Consider the following 25,157-nt stretch of genomic DNA (forward strand, 5'->3'; position numbering starts at 1 on the left):
TGACAATTTTTTCTCATGTGGTTATCCAGTGTAACCTGCACATCAATTTTTAGTTTTATCTGAGAAGGAACCATGTCCTTTCTTCAGTACCTCGACATTTTAAGACTTGTACAATCATTGATGACAAAGCAGGAAATGACATTAAAGATCATATGATGGACGATAAAACAAGGCCTAGAGAGTAATGTGGGGTAGATATATGGCAGAGCCAGAAAAAAAAAAGGATAACTTAACAAAATAAAAAGTATGTAAGAGCTCTTGATCTCTGATCTACACTTTTATTACATAAAATTGCTTAAATATGGATGCATGATTTGTAGCTCAATTGTCTCATAGTGTTTCTGAATGTTTGTGATTCTTACATGTAAGAGTGTCTCCATGACTCAGCTAAGGCTGGGTTCTCCTCCCTTCTCTCTCCTGAGACTTTCCAATAGGTAGAGTTAGATGGAGAGCTAATTCTTTTCTTCAACTAATATCTACTTATATGATAATCATATCTCAAAAACTGGTTAGTACAATTGGACTACTAAAAGAAAAATTAGATGAGTCATGTCTCAAAGCTTCTCTCAAAACCTTTAAAAAAGATTATTGGCTTAAAAATAGATTTCACATGATCAAAATTTAGATATAGCAATGAAAGAAATCTTAAAGGAGGTATAGAATCTCTTCAACAAGTGATTTTCATTTGCTTCTCATTGTAGCAATGCCAGCACAGTGCCCGAATTCAAGGTTTTGGTTAGTGCAATATTTTCATTTTGTTACTGAAAATGTGGGAAGTCATAGTTGGTTCCTCCATCCTATGGAAGGGCAAACATGTCAAGGTAAGAAAATTATTCAGTTTTCTAGTTCGAGATCAATTTTATAAAAAATTTACCTGGCAGATGGTTGTTTTATTTTCAGTCATAAGAAATAAAAGCATCTAAAGCAATATAATTATTATATTCAGAAATAACTTTTGTTGGTATCCTTTATTATCATCACATAATTTTGAACCTCTGGCTACTATAACTCAGCAAATGAACTAAGATAATTTATATACATCCACCCTCTCAAATTAGTTTCGTCAGAAACAAGTGATGGTATTATTTGTGAAATAAAACCACGGTATTATTACATCTTATTGGAACCCTCTATTTACTTCTATAGATGTTCTAAATAAAGAATATCTTAAATTAAACATAATATAATTAATAAAACTGAATTCTCAATAGGAAGGTATTTACTGTCTCCTAGGCAAATTAGGTTCCTAAATTTTAATGTCAAATTCATTGACGTTTTTAGGTAAATGTAACCATGATTAAACAACCGTATTTGATGTTAGACGGGCCAAGTTACTTAAAAATTATCGAAAACGACGTAAGCAAGGACCCCCTTCAAATGTTCTAGGTATTAGTAAGGAGTTACATTTATATGTGTTTTCTGTACATGAGTTCATTCAATTAATTAATTTAGGTAACTTTAAGCTTCAGTGAGCATTAATTAAATGTAATTGTGTATGGCCAGTAAACTGAAGATAAGTGTAATTTAATTTTTTTTTTTAATTTTAGCTTGGCTTTAAATTTTGAAATTAATGAGTCCTGACTTGCATGATATATATTTAGTAACTATCCTACTTTAACTTTCATGTACTAATCAAATCAAACTAGAGTACAAGATAAGCTATTATTTTGCAGTTTAACCTAAACTACCAGCAGCATCAGCCTAATGTAATATATGCATTAATTTCGTTTGTTGTTAATCATCATTAATATCATCTTTTCCTTGCCCATTTAGGAACACGTCTACTGTTCTGTTTTACAAGTTTAATTTTTCATGTGTACTAAGAATTTGATACACGGGGTACAATTCTTAACAATATATGAGAGTAAACTAGAGGGTTGTTTTCAGCTTTGTACTGTGTATAGAAGGTGATATGCCAGCTGGATGAGAGTTGGACATATTTTGTTTCCAAAACCCTGTTTCATTTAACCCAAGAGAATTTTAATTTATAAATTAAATAAAAATTTTGTAGTATCTCATTTGATATGTTTTAAATCATGTATTAAATGCAAACAATGTCTAATCAGACTATTGGCTTTATAATAAAACACAATACTAGAGTAGAGGCATGATGATTTCATTGATGGGTGATTTCATATATATCATATGTGTATAGTTTATTTCTATTTAAATAAGGCAATCTGCTTAAGTAGTAGTAAGTTCAATTGTGATAAATTGCTACTTTGCATTTGTGTGCCAAAATAAACAAAACTTTAGAAAAGTTTGTTAGTATCCTTTAAAAGAAAAGAAGCATGCTTAAACATACAACAGAAACTTTCTGTGAATTCTTCTGCTCTTCCTGTGAAAGACATACTTCTGAGAATTAGCTGTAACTTTTTTTACAGGCACATTTCTGAGATAAACACTTATATTTTATAGAACTCCATAGAAATGATTGCCCGGGAAAGTAAATAAATTACGGAAATTCTCTTAAGTCAAATTTTCTGTGATTTATGCCCAACATTCAGTATGCAGGTTGAGAATTAAAGTGCTATTTTCAATCATCAAATTCCCAAATTAAATTTCCTCTATTGCACGGCCACCTTTTTTAAAATATACATCAGAGAGTATCTATTCTAAAGGGCAATCTATTCATTGGGATGGTTACCTTTAGGACGGCAAACTCAAAGGGTGTTTGGCTGAGTAATAAGAATATTTTTGACAACAGAACTTGACGTGCATAACTGTTACACGATTCATCTTCTTCGATTTTCCATGTTTTTCTGCTAAGTGGGTTGCTCCCCGTGGATCTATACAGTGGGGATAGCAGAGGGTCATAGAAGAGGTATTTTTAAGCACTCTGGTTTCATAGTGTGTGCTTGATGGACAGAATAAAATGTATTCCTCCAGCTGTTCAAGAATGAGGGCAGGGGAGTAGATAAAAGGAGAAATGAAGGCAAGACAGAATCAGATCCCAGTAAATGCTGCAGACTTAGTGTAGTTGTGCCTCAAATCCTTTTCCTTACCTCCAGTGTATAATACCATCAAAAAAATCCTTAATTTTCTCCTTACTCCTAAGCCATTATTAGCCCAGCCACCAAAGGGGTAGGATTCCACATACTGTCATGAATTTACACGCAAACACACACACACACACACACACACACACACACACACACACACACAAATCTAAGCTGAGCTTTTGGTGCTGTTGAAGAGAATTTAAGCATTTTAAGATGATGGACTAAACTTACATTATCTGAGGTATGGTAAAAAATAAAAATAAAAAATGAAAGTGCGATGAATAAGAAAAATGAAAAAATCCACATGTTACAAATGGGCTATAAACACATTTATATTCATAAACTGCATTCAAATGGTTATGTCATATTAATTAAAATAAAAGTAAGAAAATATGCTCAATGCCGAGGTACTTTTTTTAAAAAAAAAAACAACAAAAAACAAAAAACAAAAGTTAATAAAATATTTTATCTGCATCAAAATATTCTTTGGAAACCAAAAATAAAAATGTATCATGTATGTTCTTTCAGGCTGATCTGTAAAAGTCAGAAAAATACATAGTCCACGCTGTTTAACTTTCTCAAAATACAGAGTATGCACGAAGCATAAAGCAAAAGGCTTTATGTCGTCCTGACTGAAGCAGTGTGCTCCCTATGGTGGACAAAGAATTCCAGTTCAGTTCCTATCAGAAAACAGTTTTGTTTCAGTCGCGCTGAAACAAGTGACTGGACTTCACTACGGTGGAGTGTAGCTGCAGGTGTATCCGAACGTTTTTCTTCAGAGCCATAAAGACACCCGTGGAAACTCCTGAGGCGAAGGCATGGTTTCTCACAAGGCCAAGAAGAATATTATCCAAAGCGAAATTTGAGTCTGTACTTCACGGTGTTGGGACTTTTCCGAGGTGCAGAAAGGGGAACCTTTGGCTTGACAGGACTGGGTGGCTTTTTCTTCTCAGGAACAGTGACCGTGAAAGAAAGTTCTGGCTGCTCCAGCTGCTTGAATCTTGGCAGAAAGTGGGTAGAGATGTGCTGGGGTTTAACCCGCGGGCTGCAGCCTCGCTTAGCTTTCCCTCTCTTGTTGAGGGCCACATACCATTCCCGGCCTGCTGGCTCAGTTCTGTGTATTGCTGAGGCATAGGTATTATAGCTGTTTTCTTGGAATCGCTCCCTGAACTTGCAGTCATCGGGAAATTTGGCCTGGTGGGGGGAAAGAAGAAAAACTTGTAAATAGTAATAATATTTTCAGCATGTAATAAAATGAGGTCTTATACTGTAAAGGAAAACCAAAATTTCCACTGACGGAAAACTTCCTCCTCCATTCTCTCTTGTAAAGACATATTGGCCTCTTTTTTTTTTTTAAGTTTTTTTTTTTTTATTTAGTTTGAGAGAGACAGAGAGAATGTGAGTGGAGAAGGGGCAGAGAGAGAGGGAGAATCTCAAGCAGGCTCAGCACTGCCAGCGCAGAGCCCAACGTGGGGCTTGAACTCAGGAAACTGTGAGATCATGACCTGAGCTGAAATCAAGAGTCAGACAAATGCTTAACTGACTGAGCCACCCAGGTGCCCGGAGACATATTGGCTTCTTTTAAAAAGTTGCTTTAAATTACTATTTTCATTTCTATCTTCCTACTTTATTCATCTTTGTAATGCTGATTTCTGTTTACTGTATACTTAGTGAAATAACATCAATGTATCTAAAAATGATAACAGGAACCCTTAATATGTTGAAATTCTGTTATGGTTTTTAAATTACTTTGAGATTTGCAGTAAAAAAATAACTTCTAATATTTTAATATTTTCCCCTCTTAAGCCATCAAGAAAATAAATAGAACTGAATTACTAAGGAACAATTGCCTGATAAAACATGAATGCATGTTTCGAGAAATGGGGTCATATTATTCCTTTGAAATAAGAATACATTTTTCAATGTTATCAGTGTGATTCATGGTGCTGAGAGAGGGGTAGCATATGGCCCTATTAATATTGCATGTGTTAGAGTTCTTTAGGAAAAAATATATCTTCACACAGTGATACAGGAGAGAATATTTGATGCCAAGAAGAAAAAATTACTTTTGGAGTCACTAGCAATACTTCATCCAGATCTCTCTCTCTCTCTCTCTCTCTCTCTCTCTCTCTTTCTCTCTCTTCCCCTCCACAGACACAGACATAGACACACACACACACACACACACACACACACACACACACACAAATGTCTGCCCTTGAAATGTTCCCAGAATAGTGGCAAAAGCAGACAAGTAGACATCCGTCATGGCACAGCTTGATACAGGGAATGAGGACAGCGATATGCAGAGGGAACAATGACAGCATAGCGGAAGGGAATCTAAGAGGATGGAGGCGGCTGGCAGAGGGCAAGGAAGTTTTCCTAGAAAAGGTGACATCTGAGCTGAGTCTTCAAGTACAAGATATTAGCAAGGTGACATGGGAAATGATTCTCAGGGAGCAGGAACAGTGTGTTCACAGGTCAACATGACACTTACTATAGGTAGTAAGTAATTCAGTATGACTTCCAGGTAGGATTCATGGTAGAAGGAACAAGAGATAAGGCTGACAAAGTAGGCCAGTAAAAGCTCGGAAAATGCTTAGTTTGCTCTGGTTGTAATGCTGATGACTTCTGCTTACTGTGTACATAGTGAAATAATATCAATGTATATTTAAAAAATAGGAACTCTTAATATATTTCAATTCTGTTACTGTCTTTAAATTACTTTGAAATTTCTAGTTAAAAAGTTAAGTTTTAACAGAAGATTCTGTTAAGGAATTAAAAGAAGATGGTCTGGGGGTGTAGAGCATAAGCGTGCAGACAGATCTGTGATCAGATACCAATTCTGCCAATCAATGTCTTAGTGTCAGGCTCCTTATCCACAGGTCTTATCCACAGGGTTATTGTGAATACCAAAATATTTTTCTAGGAAAAATATTGGTAGCTTTCATCAAATCCAAAAGAGGCCATAACTCTCAAAGGATAAGAATTCCTATCCTAGATCATTGGGTTTCACAATTTCAGGGAGCACCATTGTATAGAATTCCTCGGCTTGCAAATACCAAATACACTGATGTTTATATAGAAAAACACTAAATATATATATGATACACTTTCCATATCAGACCAAGAGATACTATACTAGAATTAAAAGTTATTTTTTTCTTACTTTTTCTAATAATGCCAAGCTTTCCTCTGCAATACAGATCACAATGCTGTTATCTGAAAGTCAGAACAGTGGAAGGGAATCCACCTAGATCTACTGTTGACGGTCATATGAATTTTTTGACTCGTGCAAAGTAGAGACAATATTGGAAGACAACCGATTTCAGAGCACTTCCAACAGAGCATTTATGTTACATACGACGGTTAACCCAAGTCCCTTACATTCAAGTAGAGTTCAATCAATAAAGCTCTTTATTTGAGAACTATGAAGCTATATATCTAGAATCTCCACAAGTCTACTGGTGATTCCCTGGATTTGATCTCTAGCTTCTGGAAACAGATGTTTTAATGAACGATTGCTTATGGTATTCCTGTCATCTTGTCATACCCTACCAGCCTATGTCTAGGCCAAGGGAGCTATGCTGACATCACTGTCCTATTTTTCTTTTTTTTTTTTTTTAATTTTTTTTCAACGTTTTTTATTTATTTTTGGGACAGAGAAAGACAGAGCATGAACGGGGGAGGGGCAGAGAGAGTGGGAGACACAGAATCGGCAACAGGCTCCAGGCTCTGAGCCATCAGCCCAGAGCCTGACACGGGGCTCGAACCCACGGACCCCGAGATCGTGACCTGGCTGAAGTCGGACGCTTAACCGACTGCGCCACCCAGGCACCCCTATTTTTCTTTTTATTAAAAAGACTTTCTTACAAGTCAAATGTAGATTTTCTTATAGTTACTTAGCTCTTAAAAGGACTTAAATGCTTTCCCATTTCATTAGATAATCCCAAAGTTTTATTTAAAATAAATGCCATAGCCATTTGTAATGTTTTCTGCTACATAAAAGGATAAGCATTTTAGGAAGGTATAGGGGGGTTAATCAAACAGAGTAGCAGGTATATTTACCCTGCCTAATTTTTTTTCTTCAAATGTATTTGAAAAACATTTTTAAAGACATATAATACATTATACCCAAACCTGACTTCTAGTCCTATTTTGCAAAAGTCTATTTTCTGAAATAGAAATAGCAGTGACCACTTTATCCAATTTTGACAGGTTTTTTAAAGTGGACTGCATTATTTAACCTTTTCTTTACTGGCACAAATACACACACACACACACACCACGGTGAATTAAACCTGTAGCAATTCCATCTTAGAATCTTCAGATGAGTGAAAGCTCACCGACTCCACCTGCTAAAATTATTTCATCTAAAACCATTCTCTTTTCCTCCTTAAGATTCACGTCCATAAGTTCTTTCTTAACACAAAGGAAGGCTATTTGGGCTCTAGATTTTCAAGAGCTACTTAACTGTCACCCAGGGCAGAGATGTTCAGAACCTAAGGACCCACACACCACGTGTAGCCCCACAGCCTTTCCAAAATCCCGCATTAGAAGAGGAGTAAAGGCGGTCAGACTGTTTTGGATTTCTTAATTGACTTCTAAATTAATGTTTTGTCTGAAAAATTCTTCCAGCTGTGATGGAACAGCACCATTTGAAACAAAGATTTCAGCAAATTTTTTTCACCAAGAGATCTGGTTTCTTCTTGAGGGGATTGACTGTTCCTGCCACTATTCCTGGCCTTGTTCATTCAGACAAGACGGTGACCCTAAACAATGAATTTCAGCTTCTAATATCATGCGTGAACCAGTTTTATAGCAAAGAGTCACTAAGCAATATAGTTCTTAGCTACAGGTGTTTGAACATATAGATGTTTACCATTACACGGTTTTGTATAATAAATCTTCCAGGCTACTTTTAACTTTTTAAATCCCCTTTGAATTATCAGAAGTCCTTTGGCAAAATATATACTTCAAAAAATGTTTAATGTTTGTTTATTTTTGAGAGAGAGAGAGAGGAAGAGAGAGAGAGAGATAGAGCGTGCGTGGGGGAAGGGCAGAGAGAGACAGGGAGACACAGAATCCGAAGAAGACTCCAGGTGCTGAGCTGTCAGCACAGAGTCAGATGAGGGGCTTGAACCCACAAGCCGTGATATCATGACCTGAACAGAAGTCGGTCGCTTAACCGACTGAGCCACCCATGTGCCCCTGGCAAACTATATACTTTTAAAACAATAGAACTACATTGTTTCCCTAGAAAGAGTGACACTGACATAAAGACTTTTTCTATAGTTGAGGTGTGAGATAGAGAGGTGAATGAAATTTCAAAGAAGCTATTGAAAGCAGGATCCCCGTTGCCTCGTCGTGCTAGCACCATCAGCCACAACACCGAACATAAAGAACCAGTATCTTTGTTTCAAATTCATTTTTCACCACTCTATTCCACAGATCTTTTTGACTATGTATCACAGGTCAGGCACTGTGCTAGTTGCCACTTTTATGATGAGAAACAATACAGACATGGTCCTGTCCATGTTCCTTGTTGAGCTACATTATGTTTTTCTCCTTAGTTTTTTTTGATGTGTATTTATTTGAGAGAGAACATACACACATGCAAACACACATGTGCGAGTGTGAGCAGGGGAGGGGGAGAGAGAGGGAGAGAGAGAGAATCCCAAGCAGGCTCTGTGCTGACAGCCTGAGGTGGGGCTTGATCCCATGACCCTGAGATCATGACCTGAGCCGAAATCAAGAGTCTGATGCTTACCCAACACTCAGTCACCCCTCTCCTTAATTTCTCCTTGATCTTGCAAGTGTAAAAACAAGTTACATTCAACAAATCAAAACTGCAAAATTAAAATGAAATGTTCAAGCCGGCTAATTTTTATGTAATTTAATATAGTCCTAATGGACAAAACAAATAAACCTTAAACAAATTTAACCATTTTTGCTTGGATAGCCTAATAACTCAGAGGAAGGGAAAGAGTGCAGTTAAGAAAAACATGGATTTTGGATTAGAAGGGTGCCGTGCCTTAATTCTACTCACCTCTTCACACGGTGAGAACACACAATGGATGTTTAGAAGAAAGGTCACATTCAGTTCAAAGAAGGTAAAATTTTGGTTAACCGGGATATTTTAAAAAAGACTAATTCTGCGTTGTTGAAATCTGGGCGTCAAGTAAGCCAAACAAAAAATTCTTTCTGAAACAATATTTTTCAAAAAGCTTTCTGAAACCTCTCAACATAGTTTTGTTCCTTAGTACATATCGTGTTGTATGATGAGTGAGTTGAGTGAATGAGTTGAGTCTATGCAAACAAGTACCAATTCTCACTACGGGCAACAACACAAGTAAATACGTAACATATGAAAGAGGTATGGAGAGAGGAGTGAATTTGCACCAAGGTGAGTATAATCCTTGGAGTTTGTGGGGGTACTAATCAAGTTTACTTCTTTATTTCACTTCGTTTTCTTTGATTTGCCTCCCTCTTTTGAAAAACCTTATGAAGAAAATAATTAACCAAATACAAATAATTAAAATGTCATTGTGGGCTGCAATATTATTAAATAATTAAAATATTATTATAGACTGCGATAAAAACAATTATAAGCCAAATTGTACTGTAAGCAAAGTTTCCTGACTGCATGCATCCCTGCTTCTGGCTCCCTACCTCCTTTTAGTGCTTCTTGGTTCCTGTCCCTACTCCCACCTACGGGGCTGCCCGGCCAGGTGCCCTTAGCCGAGGCTGTTTTGTGTGGTTGTGCTTAAAGCTCCCTGAACGAAGGAACCCACCTTTGGTGGTGATTAAAGGCTGAAAGGCAGCCCCTGCTCCCATCGCTTCCAAGCGGAACAGCCCAGTGCCGGGCGACATGCACCCAAAGGGCTGCCTTTTAGTCTTTACTACATAGGCTTTGTATAGGTCAGTTGCAACCATACTATGCTATCTCCAGGGCATGGCCTATTTCCTGCTTGGCACTGGACATCTTTCCATTATATATCTCAGTTCTTCATCCCGAGTGACTGAGGGAATACACAAGTTGGATTTCACAATAAACCAGCCTGAAGTAATGTAATGAAGAATCACAACCACAGGATTTGTTCCCCTCCAAACTTTACAAACTGACTTAAAATTAGTTGGGGAGCCAGTTCAAAATGCAAATTCCCCAGGCCCTATCTCCAGAGGTTATGTCTTTAGTAAATCTAAGGTGAGACCCTGGAATTGCGTCATTAACCAGCACCCCGTGTGATTTGATGCAGGTGAAGTAAGAGTTTTCCCTCTGATGCTTTTAACAGCTCAAAAAGAGGGGCTATTGAGGGCTACTGTATGCACCAGGGGTTTTGCATCTATTAGTTCACCTTCACAATAATCTCATGACTAGTAGGATGCTATTGTCTAATCCTCCAGTCAGAGAAATAAAGACGAAGATTCATCTAAAGCCCCATGTTTACCAAATGCCAGGGTCAGCACCTGTGACTTAAATCTCCCATCTTCTGATTCTTAGATTCCAGCTCCTTCACGCTATAGAGACCCAAGGGCATCTCCTAGATTTCTGTATAGTCCTACTTGTCTTGAAGTTGCCGATACTGACAAAAATGCTGATAAAAAACAAAGCCATTCCCCCAACCATTGGAGGAATAGAACACCCTCTCTCGCTGTAGGTGAAATGAAGCTGCAAGTTAATTCATGGCACCCAGATTTTCGCAACAAAATAGGCTCTCTAGCTCGATCAACGTAGTGTGAAATTACGGGAAAACCAGCATTTACTGTAAAGGCAGCACCCTGACCCCAGTTTTGAGACTGAATAACTGGACACTCAGTTTTACTACGTAAATTGAAAGCCTTTAGAGGGCAAGAGAAGTTTCTATTCAAATGCCTTTAAAGAGCTCATGGTCTTGACTGGGAGAGTGGAGTGCTTAATAGGTTATTTTTTTATGATAATGATGGTAACTATTGCTCAAGCGTCCATTTCCCCTTTCAGTAAACATGCCCAGCTCTCGAGGCTGCTGACTCCTGCTCACACTGCCCCCAGCGCAGGAAGTCCAGTCCAGACTCCCATCCCGGGCAAGCCAGCTGGCACCCTCCGAAACCAGGAAAGGAAGACGTTCTAGTCCTTGCTTAGGGCTGATCAAGCACACATTCCATGCCTGTTTCGTAAACTCTGCAATTAGCTTTCCTTCCAAACATGATCCCCTAAAACCCTGAGAAACAAAAATAATTCTACCACATGCTTCTCTCTGGACCTTTAAAATAAGCTAAAATGTTTCTTCCCCAATAGGTAATGTGCTATCATTCGTGCTTTACGAAAAGGCAAAAAAAAAAAAAAAATACATTACAACCATCCTTTCCAAGATTTACATTTTCTTTAGGAAAAGAACAGGATGCAACAGGGGTCTAAAAGTGTTATGAGATTATGATCATTAAGAAATCCTTGCCTCTTTAAGACCTTGAGCCTGGGAATTTTGCTTTCAAATTAGGTTTCTTGAAAAAAAGGAAACTCTGGAGATAAGGGGCTCTTGTAGGTGCAAAAAGTGCCTAAAAGTGGACCTAAAGGAAAAAAAAAAGAAGGTCAGTGATAAACAGGATTTGGGGCTGGTCTAAATATCTGAAGGGTCACAGCTGCCTGACCCCCAAATCAGAAAGTCATCTTCTAAGAGAGGAGACAGGATCATCAAACAGCTGCCTGAGAGCAAATTAAGGAAGATCTTTTCTAAATTAAATGCTGAATACTTCCCAGGCACTATTCTAAGTATTTTATATGTATTATCTCATTTAAACTGCGCAACTATCACAATAGATCATGATTTTAGTCTTTGTCCTTTTACAGTTCATAAAACCACAGAAGCGAAAGATTAAGTAAAATGACTAGTTTTAATTTAACTAGAATGACACAATCTGACTATGCTTGTAACCACCACACTTGAGGTCTCTCACTCCTACATCTGCACCCACCTCATATAAATCCAGAAAGGTGCTCTATGGGGATTTCCATAGAGATAACAAACCTGAGGAGAGAGCAGGAACAGAGTGAGGAGGGAACAGGAACAGACGAGCAGTCAGAGACACAGACAGAAAGAGAAGGGTGCTCTTTTCCACAAGGTACCTCAGCCTGGAATGAGTTCAAAAGGACAGTGGAGGTCTCAGTGAAGGCTCTGACTCACCCTCATGGCTCTTTGGGAAGCAGTCGCCTACTCCCACTCTCGAAGATTCCCAACACATCTTGAAGAAGGAGAAGACCATACATCTTCACCCTTGTAAAGAATGCTGAAAAAACCTGCATGGTAGGAATCTGGCTGCACTGTGTATTTGAAGTATACTAGTAAAGATTTTAAGGAGAGCTGCATATAGATTGCGACATGTGTAGGTTGAATGAGTCAGGAAGCCATGCACACTGAATTAACAAACTTAGCACACGCGAAAAAAAAATCAGTACCAGTATTGCCTAAGTGTACCCATTCTGGGCTCATACTTTGGTTTGCCATTTTTGCGTCTACCGATAATGAAGCATTTTATAAATGAAATTTTTCAGTGAGCAAAATATAGCTCTCTTCTGCTTTGAAAGTTCATTTTGAGAGGCGTTTCCTATGTGGCGCATCATCACATTGAACCACCAATGTGTGCAAAACTCTGTGATAGGTTCTGTGGCAGACACAGAAACTAAAGACACAGAAATAGATGGGAAAAAAAGAGTCCGAACAGAGCTTGCGTAAGATGGGGAGGCGACGCACGAGCAAAATATTGTAAGGATGTGCCACAATATTTATTCTTTGACATGTAGTATAAAAATATTACTAAGCTGTGCGATTGTTAATTCCTATAAAATCATAGGTGAAAACCATGTAATTGGTTCCAAACAAAATTTAGTATCTTCTCTCAACTAAATTTTACCTACAAAGCATTGTAGCATTTGCAGAGAAACAGGATGTTAAAAGGATGGTTCTGGTTCAATCACTTGTTAACTGTGTTAACTTAACGAAATTATTTAACATCTCTAAGACTCTTTCCTCACCTAATCATGTAATGAGATAATGTGAGTGAAAGAACTTTTAAAGAACTATGCAAATGCGTTGTCTGTGCCCAGCAACTAATTTTTAATATTCTAATTGTTACTATAAAAACTAAGCTGAGGATCTACAATTATCCATGAATATTTCTTAATACAGTATGGAAATTACTTCCCCCAGAATTATATGAATGCTTCATATTTTTGGTTCATATTTATTTTATATATAAAACCTTAAAAGTACTCTATTAACTTAAAATTTTTTCCAGTTTTATTGAGGTATAATTGACATGTAACATTGTGTAAGATGTACAATATGATGTAAATATACACATATATATAGAAAAATGATTATAAAGGTAGGCTTTAAATGCCTCTGCACAGTTACTAATTTAAAGCAACTCACAAATTATACATTTAATCCTAAAAATATAAAGGTTTTTAGCGTTTTTAGTGACCATGCAATTTTGTGAAAATCAAGACTAAATCAAATGATTATATCTAAAGTTACAAGAATAATTTTTCAACGTGTTTAACTAGAAGAAAACAGGAAGAAACCATCTGGGCATAAAACTGATAATTGCTAGGATTAATACTATTTCCAAATTCAACTTCCTTAAAAATAAATCACGTTATAATTTAATTAGGTTTCCATCTAGAGAAAAAGTGCTAATAAAAGCTCAGATAAGGGAAAGCGGGCTTGGACAATAGGTTTAAGAAGAATCCACATAATCATAGGGCTTAATTTTTTTATCTACAATTCAGCTCAAAGTCATTAGAACGACTTTAATATCAAAGAGCTTCAGTGAGTGACAAGAGCAAGACTTGCTTTGTACTGTTTAAAAGTCATTATTCCATGAAATAACTTTAGCCTGCCAAGATGAGAAAGAATAACAGATGCTGTTTTTGCATTATCTGCATTATTTCAGCCAGCCAGCCTTAGACATTTGGGTCAAATTTCTGGAAATTTGTTTCTTGCATTTGACAGAGGAATCATGTATCCTCACCTCTCAGTGTGACCTTTCTAATTGGCATCCATTTGTAATGCTTCGAGTTCTGTGGCAATTACCCTGAAGCTGGCCCAAGTTTGGTCTATTTTTTGCATGTACTAGGGCATAAGTCAGAACAATTAAAAAATTAAGGTGCTTACCCAAAACAAAGCAATAAGAGAAAGTTTCTTTACATGCACCACACTTTATTATGATGCTTAGATTCCAAAAGTGTTTCAATTTTTTAACAATCTTAAAGTAGACTGGGGGAAAAGATTGTGTTCAGATGCGTTTGGTCATTGTTTTCTATTCTGCCTGCGGATTTTTTAAAATCAATTTTTTTTTTATAAAATGGCATGTCCTACTTTTCCACAGTGATGCAGAAGTTTGCCTCTTAAGATAAATAATCAAAGAGTGATTACTTGATGAAAACTATAGTAGAGCTTGCTAGAATACAATAACCACCTCAGAAAATAAAGTAGGTAAACCTTTTTATAATTCTTGCAATGGGTGATTAAAGAGATTAGCAAAGGTTTTCCATTTATCTCAACCAACTGAGTTTTAGAATCTATTATATTTAGTTTACCATATAACAGATAGTATTTCTTGAGCACTTACAGTGTACCAAATACTGTTTTAAAAGCTTTAAATGTATTATCTCATTTAATCCACAAATAACTACACAAATAGCTTGAATTCTGCTACCCCCCTCCAAGAGGTATTAAAAAATCACCTTGAGATGCTAGAAAAAAGAAAACTGAAATTCTTACAGATTGAACCAAGTGAAATTCTCACTGAATTTTTTAAAGTTCTATAGGTAAAAAATCATAAATAGTAAGTTTCAATTGATTACACTCCTAGCTAAAAGTTCCTACATACTTCAAACACTAGAAGGTGATATTTCTCCAACTCATTCAGTAGGAATTAAAGAAAATAAGAAGTGGAGGACTAACGCTAAATGATAACTACTTTGTACAAATGACCTAATATGACAAAGCTACAGAAAGAGCCTAAGTCACCTTTAAGTGCTGTGCATATGGACCTAATACCAGTAAACCAAACCTGTGAGTAGAAAAACTAAGTTAAACATATTTGTTATCTTTAAAAAGTTTTGATGCTTCCCAAGTAATCAGCATTTTTGGAAAAAAAAAATAGAAATCTTTAATTTGTAAATCAGTTACAACACATATATGTGGCTTGTAGAAATTTTTGAGTACAAAATTAGTCTTCATAATTTTGAGAAGTATTCTATTTAATGCAACAAAAATACAAAATGAGAGTTCCTCAAATGAATAAATTAAATTTCTCCAAGAAACCAAAATCTTCTCCTTATTGGTTTCTCTCCATAATTACTGATGTGAAAATAGGTTATATTACTTTGGCCTAATTTTTGACATCATGAATAGCTTGTAAAATTGAATAAGAACCTAATCTACTAAAAATGCACACACAGCCACCATAAACATGTACATTTTAAATGTTCTATATTATTTCCATGATATTTCTCCTCAGTTGGGCCAATTTCAATAAATGAAAAATGGCAATCAATTTGAGAGTGCTATTTTCAAATGCATTCATCCTTAAAAATTTTTGTGGACTGTGTATTATCGTTTCAAGTAAATAAAATATAAAAATGGTTACTTGCAACAACATGTACAATCACCTTGGTTAAATGTACGTATAATTAAAAAACACACACACACACATTAAGTCCTCTGAGCAAATTGTCCCTCTACCAATGTAGAAAATCACTTCATTCCATTCTACAAATGTGAAATCTCCGTAACACCTTGAACAAACATAAAGTGGTTCTACTTACACTTGCATGGAGTTTTCCTTTTTTTGACATCGCTAAAAATTTGTTGCTGAAAACTCCTCGTATTCCTACAATCCCCTGAGACACAGCAAATATTTCCAAAATACCTAGGATGACAGAAATCCCAAAATAAAACACAGACTCCTCTATATACCATTGTGAAGAATTAAATTCCTACACAGATTCTTTTCATTCTTTATAGTTTTGATTTAAAAAAAAAAAACAGTATTTAACATCCTTATTTTCCATAACATTCATTATGTTAAAAAAGAAAAGCCTAGCAGTCAAGTGTTCATTTAAAATAACAAATTTTAATATTCAAAAATTTAGTCCTGGTTCATTAATAATTCTTTTTTCCCTTACAAATAATAAGTCATTTTTAGTAAACAATGTTTAACAATAGAAGTAATCTTCTCAAGTTGTAAAGGAATCGGAAATTTCTTTAAATGTTTTTCAAAAGAATTCCCATCCATTGTTTTCTATCAAAGATAATATAATGCTTTTAATATTGAAGCTCATAAAGTTTGGACCCAATACTAATAGAAACTTGAAAGCCAGAGACAAATAATACTTACTTACATGAACTAAATCTCTCTTCTCAAATTGTAATAACTATACAAGTACAAATCAATATATACCATATTCAATCATTCAGTGAGTAGTTCCTTTAAAGACTACACATAAAAAGTTGTTGAAAGCATTATAAATAATTTGGGATTATTGGCTCAATGAGTGTTTAATGCATTATGGTTTGAGACATCTTGTATTTAAAATGGCTTTTCTGGCAAAAAAATTAATAAGGTATTTTATTACATTATTGTTTATATTTAGTATTTCATAGTTAGCATTATCAAGTCAACATCCCTCTGTCTCCTATAATAATTTGAAAGTCCAGGGGCGCCTGGGTGGCTCAGTCGGTTGAGCGTCCGACTCCGGCTCAGGTCATGATCTCGCGGTCCGTGAGTTCGAGCCCTGCGTCAGGCTCTGTGCCAACAGCTTGGAGCTGGAGCCTGTTTTGGATTCTGTGTCTCCCTCTTGCTCTGACCCTCCCCCATTCATGCTCTGTCTCTCTCTGTCTCAAAAAAAATAAATAAACGTTAAAAAAAATTTTTTTTAAAAAGAAAGTCCACATCCACTGTGTCAAGAGAATCACATACCACAGTTTATAGAGTATTTTAGAAGATGAAATTTATAGTCTGTATATAACTGGAATTCCTGCCTGTTTGTCGTAAACTCATACATAATGTTATATGAACATGAGAAAATGGTAGTGCTTTTTGTTAATTGCCTACATCAAACTGCAAAAAATTGGGGGGGGGGGACAAAATAATATAGTTCACTATAGCTAAAAAGAGACCTGTCCTAGGAAGAAAGGAAGGAAAGAAAAAAGGCTGGAAAGGAGAAGGGAAGAAAATCTCAATCTTTCAATCTATTATATTCTGAACATATATACTAATTAGGATATCTTAACAGTATTCTGCTGAACAGATAAATTCACCACATTTTCTTAAAATAGCAACCTCCCCTGCAGTATTGGAAGTACATATAAAATTATTTCATTTATTAAAAAGGTAGTATTGAGAATAACCATATATATAAGATATATAAATACATATATATGAATATATTCATTGGGTACTTTTTTGCACAATGTGAGCTTATAAATATAGCAAATACTGCTGCTTATTTATTTATTCAACTTGACTTCTTACAAGCACTTGATTAGAAAGTTCATGGGGGAAAAGGGTAGCAAAAGAACTATTGTTTCTGTTAGAAGAGTAGTTAGTCCAGAGTAAATAAAGCACATCTCAAGAAAACTGCCACTACCACTTTTATTAGTAGATGTTTCTTAAAAACAAAACAAAAACTATTAGGAAGGAACTAGTTTTGCTTTTAGGAAGAAATTCCGAAAGAAACTGTCATCTCATAAATTATTTTCTTCAAAATGTTTTCAAAATGCTCTTTTCAATAGATGTTGCCATATAAATTATTTGTGATGCGCACCCAAAGATTTTGAAGCATTGCCATTTTATCAAATAGTGACAAAGCACACATAATGCTTTGTAAAGTTAGATACAATGTACAATGCAATATACTGTAATAATATAATTAATAAAGCATAAATAGAACATGATACAAAGTTATGTATATACAATTACAGAATGATATTGAAAACAGCATTGATGATTTTAGATATTTGGAAGATGGGGTTATGATTGTGAATGCTGTGTAAACATGTGTTAAAAGCAAGAAATGGAAACCTGATAAGTTGTCTAAGTGTGGAACAATAGAAACAAAAGAGACAATACGGGATTGGTGGAAAAGGAGAGTCGGTTGTATGTTTTCCCCCAATTTACTCATGGTTCTACATTGTTAGAGCGTTTTTATTCCATTCTACAGAAAAGCATTTGACTTTGTAAATGCAAACCTGCGTGTTAGTGAAAAAATACACCATAGCATAAAAGACAAAATTCTTATTGGATACATATGTTTATAGGTTAATATTTTAAAGATCAAGACAAAGGCTCTAGAAATACTTGTTTAATGGGAGCATTAATGCTTTGTCTCTGTGAGCTACAACTTCTGACCATAACATATTCTATTTTTAGAAAAACCTATTTGAGTCATTTAACTTGTTTCCTAACACACTGTACATTCTGTGTGTATATGTTGTGTAAACTTTCCATTGTGATAAATTAGATGGGAGAGATAAGATAATATATGTAAAATGTTCTTATTTTATTATATACTGCATGGTTTCTTTCCTTGCAAGTTCTACTATAAAGATGATATTTGTCTGAGAATGAATGGATTTTATAATTTTTTTAAAGTTATATTCAATTGAAAGCTTAAAAATATACCTTCACATATATTATTCTATTTAAAATTATAAAGAATGCAAGAAAGATAAAAGATGAGATCAGATAAAATAACACATAAGGCAACTTTGGGATGATCTTCTAAATGTTAACATAATTATGATGTAATATTGGGAATGCTATTAAGATCATAATTTCCAAAGTAATTTCAACAGTAATTTCACAATGTCTTTTTTACTAGAATGTTGGAGCAGATTCTACAAGCCCTACAATTCAGCTTCCTGACCCCACCTCCAAGAGATCACACAATTATTGATTTTACTATGCCAAATCTCAGTAACTCACTAAAGAGTCCTAAATATTTTAAACCCATATGCATTAAATCACACATATAGAAATCCCAGAAAACATTTCTCTAAAACTAAATTTTTCTCAATTTCAGTAATTTCCTGACTTTTACTAGGATTCAATAACAATAAATTTTATCGGAATTTACAATTCACATTACGGATACCAGGATGGTATCCCTAAAGCAAAATTCTGGAAGGCTAAGTGTATCTCACAGACCATAGATAGCCAATACATGTTTGCCAAATTGCATTGTTTTCTTTGACCTTGTCACTACCTCTCTTTCCTTTCTCAGGACGCCTGCACATACATACAGACACATATGAGCATTCGTACGGACACAGGTTTTACTTTCCTGCAATTCTGGTCCTCTCCTACTTAGGAAGTGGGGCAAGGAGAGAGGATCAGTATAATTATTTCACATTAAGGTGCTAGAGACAATGTGTTATCTTTCCTAGGGAGTTCACATGTAAGAGGATCAAAAGAAAAAAGCAGTGCTGAACAGAAGGAACCATTTTTCTCTTGGTGTAATTTGGGGGTTGACATCTAGATAGAAGGAGACAAGAATTTATGCACACATTGTTTAATCCACTTACTTGCAAGCATGGGCATATATTACCAAGTAAGTTTATTTCAAGAAGAAAATATATGTCTACATGTTTACCTTAGTCCCCTCCAGAGTTTTTAATACAACAGGACTCTATTAATGGTGGTTGATAAAATTATGCAGATTTCTCACTTTTCCCATTTCTTAGTAAATAACATACTAGAATGACATAGATATCCCATGTTCAGAAGCCCATTTGAAAATCCTCAAAGAAAAATCATTTAAAATGGAAGTTTCTCTACTTGTGTTCACATAGACACAGATGTCTGGGTATCATTATCAAATCTGAGTCTTAAAATGCCCAGTGTAGCAGACCTTGATGATTAAATCAGCAATAGAAAATTTCCATTTGAGTTTTTCTATTCAGTAGATACAGATTCTGGGGGACTATAGAAAGGTTGATTCTATAGGACACTAAAATTGATAGTGAACTTCAATGTTTAAAAATTAGTAAAATTGAGGATTCAGTTTAGTCAGAATATATGATTGTAATTTTCCTATTTTGTGTGAACTTAAGCTTTGTGCAGCCATAACCTTCAACTTTTGCTCCCTGAATTGAGAATTACTTGACTGCCTATTCTTCAATGGCCCACCATAAGTCAACAGAAGCATTGAAACTAAACTTGAAAGTTCATGAATTAAAGCAAACCCTTTGTTTCTATTCAATAATTGGATTTTATCATCTGTCTTGTCCATCTTTCTTCATTCTTCCCTAGTATTTCTTCATAATAAGAATGTTATGAGCTTGATTATTTTTTTCTGTGTCCAAAACTTGGGCTAACTACTGTATAAGAGAAGGTAAGGACATATTAAGTGGTATGCCTTAACCAAATAAACTGCGTTTCAAACTTTATGGCCTGAGTGTACTTCTGATGGTGAAACTAGAAAACATTCACAGTTTGCCGAAATTTTAACATCAAATGATAGTTGTAAAACATATGTATATGTACAGATATATGTATCTGTCCTGACAAACATTACAGAAAATTACTGAGTTTAAAAGAACCATTTAGACTGCAGTTTGGTGGCAAAGTTTTGACTCTTTCTGAAGTAGCATGCTGTGACCAAAAAAAGAAAGAAAAAAAAAAACCTGTAAGTTCTCTATCATTGCCAACTCACAGACAGTAAAATGAGATGATGAGGTACCTCTATGGTCCTTTTTGGTCCAGCTCTCAGTGTCTCTTGCGAGGCTTACACAATTGTTTCCTTGTGTACTCTAACCAACAGTCCATGACCAATGCTTTAGTTTATGTATGTGTCAGGAAACTGTCAAGTGCTGCTTTCAAAGAAGTAGATGACCAGCCAACAATTAGCAGGCTTCTGATTCTCTTTCACAGATATTGAGGGCAGAGACTCATTTGAAATTTCCAAATTACATGCTCCCCCACTACACATGACATATTTCATAAATTCCTCATCCACCAGTGGTAGAAAAATCATAGTTAGTAGTGTTGGACACTCCAGACATCACAAAGCAGAAAATCGCTGTGATTTAAACACTTAAGTTATGGTTTTCTCTGCATGAAACAGCTATGGAAGGCAAAAACAAATTTAAAAAAATCCTCCAACTCCCAAAAGCAATCGAAATATCAAGCTTGATGAATTAAGTAGCCTATTATAGGTGCATGAATGAATGAATGAAGAATGAGTGAAGAATGATGGCAAACCATATGAAAGATACAGACTAAACCCTGAAAGCCTATTTTAACCTGGAATGAATTAGGAAAAGTATTAAATTAAGGAAGTTTTATTTAGGCACTGTTTTGTAAACATCCCTGTTCTTTTTAAGTATCTTTCAAAGTGGATTTTAAAATAAATTGTACCTTGGAAAGAAAAGATATTGGTCAATGCCTTCTTTAGCTGAATGTATTCTTTGCTGGTTTGTTCTCAATTTCTTTTCTCTACTTTTCTAGAACTTCCCCTCTGGCAAGGCCTAAGGTGCAGAATCTTTGTCTTTTCCAAGAGAAGAGAGAAATATCTTGGGAATGAACCTGGTTTTCAGAGATCCCTACTACACCAAAACCCACCAAAGACACATTCTTTTATTCCCCTGAGTCCCAACTTGCAGCTTGGTGCATGCTAACTTTGTGTCTTCCCTTGGGAACACAGAAGTTATCTACTGCTGATGCTAATTTCCTGGGTAAACTACAAGAGCAGAACAGAAAAAGGTTCCCTGAAAAAGAGAGGTGGAAAGATTACTAGAAGCGGGGAATGAGCTCTGGTGTCTGATGGACTCAAGAGTTGGGTGTGGGGAAATGAGAGAGACAAAGGGAAATACTGAAATTAACGTGACTCTCCCTGCCCCTGAAATCTTGGAAAATTCCCCTTCACCCTAACAGACCTTGCCCTTTATCTCCAAAGACGGTTGAGTTGTTTCATAAAAGTGAAATGAACCTTGAAACGTAGAAACAGCCTCCTCCACGGGGCGTGTGGGAGGCCCCGGGACGCGCTGGGGCACACTTGGAGGAGCCCCCTCTCTGGTTCAGGGGGCTACCACGTGTAACACCTACCACGTGTAACACCGCCAGCTGGAGCAGCATAGCTCAAAAGACGGGTGTGGGGCAGGGGCGGGCGCGAACCGGCAGGTCTTCCACATCCCGCCTCCGGTCCCCTCCGGAGGAGGCTTGCCAGCGGGGTACCCCATGGACGCGACACCCCCAGCCCTGCTTGGCAAGCGGCTCCCAGATTGCCTGCCCTGCTGGGGCTCCCGCGCTCCTCTGCAGCTCGGGTAGTCAAAAGCCCACTGAATGGCCCGTAGGGCTGTGGGTTTGAAAGGAAGCAAGCTAAGTACACCTGGGAGCTACCAGGCGGCCACACGGAGCCAGGTGACCGTACGCAGCGCGATCACCTGGCCCCGTTCCCGCTCTTCCTGATTATCTCGCAGGCCCCTGCTGTGTCTATCTGTTGGATTAACCCCTGCTGGATGAGCGATCTGGCCCTACCGAGGAAAAGCCTCAAAGAGATCGCCCCGGTCTCGCACACACCCCCAAATCATCTCTCCCCTTGGCTACCTAGAGGCGGTGAGAGGAATCAGAGGCGGGGCAGCCAGCGAAGGTCTGGAAACACAGATGGCGTGGAAGGAAAGAGGCAATAGGAAGAGGGGGGAAAGACAGCTAAAGAGAAAACTCAGAAAGAGAATGTAAAACTTAGCTTAAAAAAAAAAAAAAAAAAAAAAAAGCTTAACACGATGTACACCTGTACGGAATTGAACCACCTCTGACCTTCTTCCAAAATAAAGAACTTTTCCTTAATCGTCCTTGGGGACCAAAGGCTGGCCGCTTCCTAACAAGGTGTTGTCATGGTCTCAACATACTTAAACGTTGCTAAACCCAACTCTGGAATTAATAATTCGAATGTCTATCACGTATCCCACTCTAAACGTGTCCAGTTTTCCAGATCGCTGTCTTCTTCCAACCAGGGGATGTCTGATCTCTCCTATATTCTATATGTATATAATGTACAAATATGCATATACAAGAGACATAGACGGATACATGGATGTATCATGTACCTTACTTTGGGGTTTATGGTGGCAGTTGGGGGAACCGGCATGTGAGATCTGATTCTTCTTTTGAAAAATAACTGTTCAGTTATAGGCAAGGAAAGGGGATGCACTTTGATGCCTCATGAAAAATGTTAGCCTAGTGAACAGAAGCAGAAGGTAAACAGAAACTAAGGGAGCAAAAGATTTTTGTCTTCTTCTCCAGGCACCGGCTGGAGGCTTCTCTTTGGGACCCGGGCAAACTGGAAACAAGGTACCTGTCTTGTGCGCCAGCCTCTGGTAGCCTACACCTCAGGAATCGCCATTCCTCATACCCACAAGAGGGGTGCGCGTGTGCGCGCCATGTAGATGCACCTTCACCCAACCCGCCCCGCGGTTCCGAGGGACAGCTGAGTCCCAGGAGCCAGGGCTCCGGAAGGTGCGCCTCTGGGCCAGGGAATAGCCTCTGTCCCTCCCGAATCCCCCCATCGCCCGCTTAGGACGCGCTTTGCCAGGAGGGCGAGCAACTTACTTAACATATTGGCTTCATGGGAGCCATTGACTTTGCCATCCGGGTAGATCTGCAGATGGAAACCGATGCCCACTCTGCAGTAGAGGCTGCCGGTCCGGCGCCCCGAGGGGCTCCACTGGAAACTGCTCTGCTCCAAGCCGCTTCCTTGGTTGCCCAGAGAAGCCGAGTGGGAGGAGGAGACGGAGGAAGAAGAGGAAGACGTCGTGCCCCTGCTGCTCCTACTGCTGCTGGCGCCCGCCGGGTTCCGACCGGTGGCTGCGGGTCCGGGTTGCCCTTTGGGGGCGAGGTGCTTCTCCCCGTGAGCCCAGGCGCTGAGGATTAGGTGGCTGAGGAAGAGGAGGAGAAGGAAGGACAAGCTCATTCTTCCAGCCGCGGGGGTTCTAAGTGCATCTTGTAGGGTTGGTTCTGGGCTCCGTAGCCCCCGCGCGGCTGCGTGCCTCTGGCGCTGCCCCCCTCGCCGCACCGGGTGGACATAGCCTCGGGGAAGAGAGGGAGGGAGAGAGAGAGAGGCCACTCGAATGGATCTCGGCGCAGGAACTGGGATATTTATAACGCCAGTGATCTCACTGCTTGGTGCACGCCTGCGAAGCTTCCCCTCACCCGCCGCTTTGTGTACTCTCTGGCCGGTGCGGGGAGGGAGCTTCGCGGTCCCGGGGGCGGGGGGTGTGGAGGAGGGAGGAGATGGGAGCGAGTGAGTGGGAGGAGAAGCCGGGCGGAGAGGAGCTGTACCCCGACGCTGGGCACGCGCAGACCGGGGCCACGCACCCCAGCAGTTCTCACGCGCCGCACCGCCACCCTCCCACCGGAGCCAACGGCGCGGAATTCACCTCCGCGCGAGCATGGGAGTCTTCCAGGGGGCAGCAGCCGAAATGGGGGGGGAGGGTGGTTTAAACGTGGAAGTGAGTTCCTGGACTCTCCCACCTCTGCTGCATGCCTGCGTCCCCGGAACGCACTCTCGCCTACCCAAGACCCGATTTCCAGGTTCCCTTCCAGTTGCCCCGCAGACCCCGCTAGCACAATCCTGGCCCCGGGAATCCCTCCGGAACAAAGTCCGGCCGTGAGAATCCCAGCGCTTCGGAGTGCTTGCGGTGGGGAACCAAACCAAGATTCGCAGTCCAACTTGGGAAGCCTTTGGTGTGGCGCGGCTGGAGGAGAAGGCTGTTGTTGCCTCTAATGTATTTAACGGGCTTATTTGGTACTTAGAGAGCCGCCCTGAGCCATTAGGCCACAATTCGAGTTGCTTTTCTATTGGAAACTCTGGGTCACGCTAAACATGATGCCGAATTTGTTTTTCCGTATGGGAAGTTTTCGGTCTGTGTCCGAGAGGGTGAACGCACATGCACACCCGCGCTCACAGCAGGGCAAGAGGGGCAGGTCTGGGCACCAGCACTTGTGGCTGACTGTCCAGTTGTCCTCTCTCACCCCAGGATCCCCTTGGCAGGAAGGATTAGCTAAGGGCTCGCTGCGGCTTACTCAGAGCTGCAGTTGACTGAAGGATCGACCCCAATGAATGATTAATGATGCGCGCTCTGGGTTTCAGGAAACCTGAGAACTGAGAAT

At 38.4% G+C, this 25,157-nt stretch overlaps 1 protein-coding gene across 3 annotated transcripts; it reads right to left on the reverse strand.

The window, feature by feature from the left end:
- Positions 1-3,448: 3,448 nt before the first annotated feature.
- Positions 3,449-25,149, reverse strand: FGF5 (fibroblast growth factor 5). 3 transcript variants are annotated; one of them, XM_019828138.3, is made up of 4 exons: positions 23,598-25,147; positions 15,814-15,917; positions 11,955-12,007; positions 3,449-4,196 (listed from the first exon to the last, which is right to left on the reverse strand). In XM_019828138.3, the coding sequence occupies exons 1-4, from the start codon at positions 23,956-23,958 to the stop codon at positions 3,878-3,880; spliced, it is 837 nt and encodes a 278-aa protein (XP_019683697.2). In that variant the 5' UTR covers positions 23,959-25,147; the 3' UTR covers positions 3,449-3,877.
- Positions 25,150-25,157: the final 8 nt, after the last annotated feature.

This window comes from Felis catus, chromosome B1 (genome assembly GCF_018350175.1).
Source record: "Felis catus isolate Fca126 chromosome B1, F.catus_Fca126_mat1.0, whole genome shotgun sequence".
In the NCBI taxonomy this organism is placed as follows: Eukaryota; Metazoa; Chordata; class Mammalia; order Carnivora; family Felidae; genus Felis; species Felis catus.

What these genes read in the sequence shown, in the direction of transcription:
- FGF5 (XM_019828138.3), bottom strand. Translation starts at nt 23,958, where the DNA reads ATGAGCTTGTCCTTCCTTCTCCTCCTCTTCCTCAGCCACCTAATCCTC. An exon ending in AAGGAAAACTCCATGCAAGT is followed by an intron (nt 12,008 to 15,813) that starts GTAAGTAGAACC and finishes CTCTCTCCTCAG; the next exon opens with GTTTGTTATCTCTATGGAAA. An exon ending in CCTTTCTGGATTTATATGAG is followed by an intron (nt 4,197 to 11,954) that starts GTGGGTGCAGAT and finishes TCCCCCCACCAG; the next exon opens with GCCAAATTTCCCGATGACTG.